This window comes from Dreissena polymorpha, chromosome 2, assembly GCF_020536995.1.
Source record: "Dreissena polymorpha isolate Duluth1 chromosome 2, UMN_Dpol_1.0, whole genome shotgun sequence".
Classification (NCBI taxonomy): domain Eukaryota; kingdom Metazoa; phylum Mollusca; class Bivalvia; order Myida; family Dreissenidae; genus Dreissena; species Dreissena polymorpha.
Genome location: NC_068356.1, coordinates 63,263,564 through 63,271,196, shown reverse-complemented (window position 1 = coordinate 63,271,196; position 7,633 = coordinate 63,263,564). Strand labels below are relative to the sequence as shown.

General features: G+C 33.9%; 1 protein-coding gene across 1 annotated transcript in view; it reads left to right on the top strand.

Moving 5' to 3' along the window:
* The window catches only part of LOC127867317 (transient receptor potential cation channel subfamily M member-like 2), a 418,942-nt gene extending 411,773 nt beyond the window's left edge, over positions 1-7,169 (top strand). The window contains exons 14-22 of the mRNA XM_052408402.1: positions 638-742; positions 1,044-1,295; positions 1,510-1,638; positions 1,792-1,958; positions 2,638-2,728; positions 2,838-3,018; positions 3,459-3,618; positions 5,314-5,498; positions 6,473-7,169. Coding sequence (XP_052264362.1) covers positions 638-742; positions 1,044-1,295; positions 1,510-1,638; positions 1,792-1,958; positions 2,638-2,728; positions 2,838-3,018; positions 3,459-3,618; positions 5,314-5,498; positions 6,473-6,582 — 1,380 coding nt within the window. The 3' untranslated portion in view covers positions 6,583-7,169. The remainder of the gene's footprint in view (positions 1-637; positions 743-1,043; positions 1,296-1,509; positions 1,639-1,791; positions 1,959-2,637; positions 2,729-2,837; positions 3,019-3,458; positions 3,619-5,313; positions 5,499-6,472) is intronic.
* The last annotated feature ends 464 nt before the right edge of the window (positions 7,170-7,633 follow it).

Sequence of the window (7,633 nt, the reverse complement as noted above, 5' to 3'; positions counted from 1 at the left end):
TCCCCAATTTTGAATTTAAATACCACACTTTTGTGTCAATATAATACTTTGGGCGAATTCGGCACTTATTGTGACGGTAGTTGTTTCTGATCGAAATATTGATATCTTGTATCATACTTTGTAATTCGTGAACGTTTTGTCGTTTCTATTTACTTTTTATTATTTGTGAAATAAAGATGAGATCGATCATTACTTTTTCAAAGCTGTCACTTTACAAATGGGATCTGTCAATCAATTAAAGATGTTACTCAGAATGAATCACTAATGTATTTTGCTGAGAAACAGTCTAGTAAAAAAACACACTAAATAACAGGCAAGAAATATCAAGTATATTTATAGAAACGACATAAGAAACATATCAACCACATTTAAGAATCCAAACAGGTAGATTCTCATTTACGCAACTGACTATCAAACGATGTATGTTATAACCAAACCTGACTGAGACAAAGCATACGTTTTTGAAACAAAGACATTATATTTTCTAACAAAAAATATATTAAACCTTTTGCCTAGTTCATGAAATAAATATCCTTGTTTAAATAATATATTATAAGGCATTAAACGATCTGCAACTTAAAAATGAAATAAAAGAGATCATCGAAAGATGTTAATATATTGGATGTTTATGTTTTAGATCCTCCTGGCGCTTTTCATGCCAATTTTCATAATTTTGATCAAGTTCACCACGAAAAATGGACCATGTAAACCTAAGACATTGTGCTGCAAAAAACACAAAAAGGTTGGGTACACTTACTTTTTATAAATGTATTTACACTATACAATATGTTTTATATGGTTAATTTTTAATTGCAAAGGTTTATCACAGTGTTAAATATACATGTTGTAATGTATATTTGTATTGATCTAATATTGATATGTTATTTCAATCATAAAGCGTACATAAGGGTGAAGTATTAACATATGTTTAAAACGAGCTGTTCTGTACAAGGTGATTAAAGATTTCCAATTTTTAGTAAGGTGAACAATTGTTTTAAGTTGAAAACCTAGCCAATATGTTTTGAAGTATTTTATGAATGTAGCAAAAAGAATCGCATATAGAACCGGAACTGGAAATGACTATGAAGGGACCGGAACAGGAACCGGGCATGAAGGAACAGAAACGGGAACCGGAACGGAGAAAAATGGACTTCTATTTAAAGAAGTTTCCATCGTCAAAGCCGCAGTTGTATCCTGTTGGTATTTTCCGCAAAAACCAAGAGGGAATTATACGCTTTACTGATGCCATATATCATTTGTACACAGCGCCTTGTTCAGTGTACACTTTTAACTTGGTAAGTTGTGCATGATATGATGGGGCATTTAGGTATTTACCGCAAGCATTTTAAATGTATATAAATAAGGATTGTATATTACATGCTTGCAACACACACAATTATGATGACATATCATTATTCGATGGCGTGACAAAATTATTTACAATTTTATTCCCGTTCTATGTTATGTTTTGTGGAATTGTCTGTTATATAAACTGAATTCGTGTTTCAGCTGTCCTATGTGATTTTCGTTATATACTTCTCTTACTTCATCATCGTCGACCTGAATGAGGAAGCTTCCTTTATGGAGTACACACTCTGGGGCTGGGTCCTCACAATGTTCTTTGAGGAAACGAGAGAGGTACACATGTATATATTGAACAACATGTTTACGGCTTATATCTCTTACATCCGATGTGTTTTCCATCTAAGAAAAACAACAACACATTAAATACCCTTAATATTCTTTGTCAGCTGAAATGGAAACATGCGTTTTTTATGTTTCTTTTTCCAGTGTGTCAAGATGTGTCAGTGTGATGGACTCATGGGTCGAATACAATATTGGTTTGGATCACAGTGGAACAAGTTTGACGCGATCTTATACTTTTTTTTTATCACGACTATTGCGACGAGATATAGTCTTTCAGGAAATAACTTTCAGTATGTCCGCTTTCTATACAGGTACGTAAAATATCATGTATACTCACGGTGTAATATGTATTGTCAGATCTCATACATTAACACACCTAATTTATATTATTTTATATTGACTATCATTACAGAGGCGACATGCGTATATTTTAGATAGTTTTCGGTATGACACTTTTTTAAGGAGCCATTGTATATACAAAAAAAGCTTTTAATGGGATGTGTTCGTTTCCAAATTACAACTTATTAAAATGTATTGGCATCAGTACTCTTGAATAATTTACATGTTACCTTCAACATGATACCATGTCTTGTATGAATCGAGGTCGTAGGTTTTAGGTTACGGTCAAAATAAGAGGAAAATCGTAATCGGTGAGCATCCCCTAGCTCTGCTAATATTCTTGTATTTTTTTTAGTAAATAGTAAAATGAATACCAATTATAGTAACAAATATGAAAACCATCAATAAATGCTTATCATTGTATGTATATTTATTATGAATATATGAATGTGTTATTGAATATTGATATATTTTTAACATCGCAGCACAAAACATAAACGATCATTCCAGATTTATGATATGAACTTTCGTATGTACTTTATTTAAGGCAAGTAGCCGATTGCCTATACGAAACAGGTTAAGAGAACACGGCGGTAACAAGTATTACGTATATCAGATACACACTTGCATGTAATAAACTTGATTTTGCAGCCTCAACGTAGCACTGTACTCCATGCGGTTTCTACAGGCATTTCTTGTTGCCGAAAAGTTGGGTCCAAAATTAATTATGTTAAAAAAAATGGTATGCCACCATATTCTGTCATTTTAAATTATATTGATTTTCTTCGCGTTTCGTTATTTTATTTTGCATTATAAGTAGTACTACACAATATATAGTGCTTGTTTTTCAGATGTTCGACCTGTTTATTTTTGCGGGGATCTTCATTGTCTTTTTTGTCACCTTTTGTGTTATGTACCAAGCCAACCTGTACCCAAACTCTCCAAACTCTCGCACTTTCATCTGGGACAAGTTCTGGCACACACCATTTTGGCAGATCTTTGGGGAGCTCTTTGTGGACGAAATTGGACGAGGTTAACTAATATAACACATTGGGTTGCAAAATAAGAAAATTAGTAAATAACAAATGGAATAGTGGAATATTGGTATGATTTGATTTCTATTTTAAATCTAAAATGTCCAAGAAAACGAAGACATTTTGATTTCAGACAATAAGTATGTATCCGCAATGTTGCATAAACCTTTAGATTTACCGATAATATCACATTCTATCGATTGAATACTTCCAAAATACCAATGTGTGTATCTAAGTGTTAAAAATCGAACAAAATATTTATGGAATGAAGAAGAATAATTCCTTGATCAGTTATTGTCTTATTATCAGATATTTATCCCAATGGATTGCTTGGCAATTGCTCAAAATGTTATATAATTTGGCATTTTTTTAAATTTCAATGTAAACAAATCCACGTGATAATTTGATATAATGTTAAGCATATGACCAATGTTGTAGGACCATTGTCTGCAAATTGCACAACAGATGAGAGCGTTTGGAGACCGCAAGGCGGAACAAATCGCTGTCCAACAGGCACCTACATGGTTGCGTTCATTGGGGCCATTTACATGATTTTGACTCACATAGTTCTCAACAATTTGCTGATTGCAATGTTTAGGTACAATGAATGGTCATGGGTTGCTTAAATACGTTTTATCACTTATTGTTAAGCATTTTTGTGTCGATATAATGTGTATTTCTTCATTATTAATTGCATTTAAAATGCATCGTTTATTACCAGTTAAGCTTACCTAAGCACAACTCGCTAATGGTGAGCTTTTCAGATACCGTGATTTCCGTAGACCGTCCGACCGTATGTTAGTGTCCGTCAGTGATTCCGTCAACCTTCGTCCGTCCGACCGTATGACAGTGCGTCTGTCAATGCGTGCGTCAATATTTTCGTCTAACGACCAATTCTCCTGCACCTCTGGGTACAATTTGACGGAACTACACAGGAATGTTCCTTTGATAGTTCTTTATGAAAATTTACAATGCCGTTCTAGTCTGTGTATTTATAAGGTCATGGTGCCAAAAAAGGGGTTTAAAAAACGAAAACTTAAACAATATTCTTCTCTAAAACTGCACGTCCCAGAGGTTTAATATTTGGTAAGTAGCATGGGATAATACTCTTCAACAAAGTATGTGCAAATTATGCCCCTGTGGTCAAACCGGCCCTGCCCCGGGGCTACCAGTTTTACATAGACTTATGTAGGGTATACTTTAAAAATCATCTTGTTTGAAATAGCAAAACCCAGGGCTTTCATATTTTGGTATGTAGCATCCTAAAAGGATCCTCTACAAAGTCTGCTTAAAGCATGCCCGTGGGGTCAAACCAGACCCCTTTCCATAGGTCAACGGGAAAACCGTTAAAAAACTTCTTGTCTGAATCCATCAAGCCCATGGCTTTCATATTTTGCATGTATTATCATCTGCAGGTCCTCTGCAAAGTTTTTTCAAACTATGCCTCTAGGATCAAAATTGGCCTCGCCCCTTGGGTCGCCAATTTTAAATAGACTTCTGTAAGAAATACCGTTAAAATCGTCTTTTCTGAAACCGTAAAGCCAAATGCTTTCCTATTTGTAATGTGCATCATCTAGCAGTCCTCTATAAGGTTTTTCACATAAATCCCCTGGGATCAAAACTGGCTTCAAACCAGTTTGACTTAAAGAGGGGAACTTTAAAAAATCTACATGTCTGAAACCTTATTGCCAATGGCTAACATATTCATTATGTAGCATAATCTTGATGTCTTCTTCAAGCTTTGTTAAAAAATACCCCTGGGTTCAACAGAGACCGGTCCTGGAGTCACCTGTTTTTAATTGACTGATTCCGGGAACATATTTAAAAATCTTCTTGTGCGAAACCGCATAGCCTATGGATTTTATATTTGGAATGAAGCATCTAGAGGCTTACAAGGTTAATTAAAATCATGCCTCTGACATAAAAAATGACAACGGCCCATAGTCACATTTATAATATGAACACATAGCACAAATAAAAAAAAATCTCTAAAACTATAAGGCCCAGGTCTTTGATAAAGCTTCGGGATTATAAACATGCCACTTACCAGGAGTAATATAATTTATGGAAATTTTGGAGCAAAATAATTTTTAAAAACCTCTTACATGGCAAGACCCAGATGTGTAAATACTTGTTGGTAGCATCGTTTAATTGTCTTCTACTACGTTTGCTCAAATTATGCACCTTTTGGTCAAAGTAACCCCAAACCAGGGGTTTCAAGTATTATACCTATGAGTTAAAGGTCATCAGATGTGCGTTCAAGGATTCTCATGTTCTTCTTGTTATCTTGCAGCCACACATTCGCAAATGTTCAGGAGAAGTCGGGCCATATTTGGAAGTACTACTGTTACGGAATTGTACGTGAATATTACACCAGACCCGTGCTTTGTCCTCCTTTGATAATTCTGGTTCACATTTATCGTACATTACGATATGTGAGGTTTCGTTGTGGAGATTGCGTGTACGACAACGAGTTTCGTGAGTAACAATCTTCTGTTTAAATTTTTACTAATAGTTTTTAGTAATAAAACCGAACACACGCTTTTTGAATGAGCCTTTTGGAAAGAAAATTGGAGGAAGATTAAAATAAGGCACGTATAAAATGATATTTCTTTGTGGAAGGTTTTTGTCTGCATATGTGCATTCGATTAAAATCGTTTTGGACGCTCGGTTCATTTGTGATTACTCTTGGGGTAAGTGTGAAGTTCGGCTAGCCCTCACACTAGTTTAAACCCCCATTGTTTGTACTGACCTAATGCGTTGATCCCAGTTTTAATCAATTAATGTTTATAGTTGGTGTTCTGATATAAAAGGAGTGGATAAGAACAAGAATTTCCCTCCTGATATAGTTTGCTATATGAGGTTCGAGAAATTCTTCCCTCTGTCCGGCCGGCGATCAGTATCAGTTTCGTTTCAACTCCATACCTGTTATGTCTGTTGGTTCAAATGCCATTATGAATATGTGTAGAAAAAATGAGTCAGTCACGTAAGCTCTCGGCCAATTTCACACTGGAAGGTAAAATATTCCAACCTCCATTTCTAGCCCGCTTCATACCTGATATGCCTTTGAAAACTTTTCATGAAACTTGGCTCACTCAAATGTTTGCATTATCGAAGCAGTTTGCAACAGACATGAGACAGTCACACCACCTAAATGTTAAAGTCAACCTTAAAGGTCAAAAGGGTCGTTTCGGGTGTATACTGCTCTGTCTCGTGTACTTATTATAAAACCAATTAACCGAGCATCATGTATTATTGTTTTTGTTTGTTATAATTGAAAAAACACTTTTTAAATATTAACGACACAAATTACAAAATATACGTCATATTTTTGTGTTTGGTTTAATAATTAATATGTCACTTTTTGTTTATCCCCCGTGGTGATATAAAGTCAATATCCGTGTGTTGCTTTGTTCAATAAAAATACTTATAAAACAATACTTTATTCACAGGACTAAAGGACAAAGAAGGGTTTTACAGTAAACATTTACTGAAATTTGCTGATGCTGCAGCTAAACGGTGTATTAAACAGAACAAGAACGCACAAACACAAGAATTTTAAAACACGCGGAAGAAATAATATACATGAGCTTGAAGCAATAATATACACGACCTAAAGTAATGATATAAACGAACGTGAAGCTATGACATGCAATTCTAACAAAAATGATACTCCAGCTGCAACAGCAGGAAACCAACTTTATTATAGCATATGGTATTTTATTTATAGGAGATTATCAATTTGCCATAAAGTGCGACAAGCACACTCGCACAACGCAATTAAATGTGTGTTTTTTAATTATCATTACCTCTTCATCACTTTATAAAGCCAAAATTTGTGTTGTGTATATATACAAAAATCGTGATTAGTGAAAGAGCATAGTGGTTCTCTTTGTTTCTTAAAAAAAGAATCGCAACGCCATGGAATCACATTTGATAATGCGATAATTTGTGTAAATTGTGTGTTATGTAGTGTATATGCAATTGGTCTTTATCATAAATAATATTCCAGTAAACGTTCAAATAGAATTGCTATCTTAGTAGTGTAAGTGTAGTTTTTAGTTATTATTCGTATATTTTAATATACTATAAATACTATTATTAAAACACATTTTACTAGGAATGATTTTAACATGATTGTTTATGTAAGGATTTATTGTGATTGAATTTGAATTTATGTTATTTTGCATGCTACTATATCATATATCAAATATATAACGTATGATAACGTGTTGACAAATCTTCAATTTAAAATAATACCACATTTGAACACATTTTAATTGTTTGCCTTATGCTTAAAAATTAGATACTTTCCACCAATGTTATGAACATATCATATGTGTATGATATTGTTTTGATAAATACAATCGCTCATTGATTGATTGATCCAAGAAGGTTTAAACCTTTTCATAACTGACTTCTAATTATTGCACGACACAACAAAAACTACAATTCCCACACAACATAGCCATGTATCCTGAACCACGATAATTCACAATTATAATAAACAAAAAAATCTTTAGTAAGCTTGTTGGCGTCGAAATTTATACTGATGTCATTTTCGTCCAAAATAAACATCAACACGACACAGATGTTTTCCTTCTTCAATATGC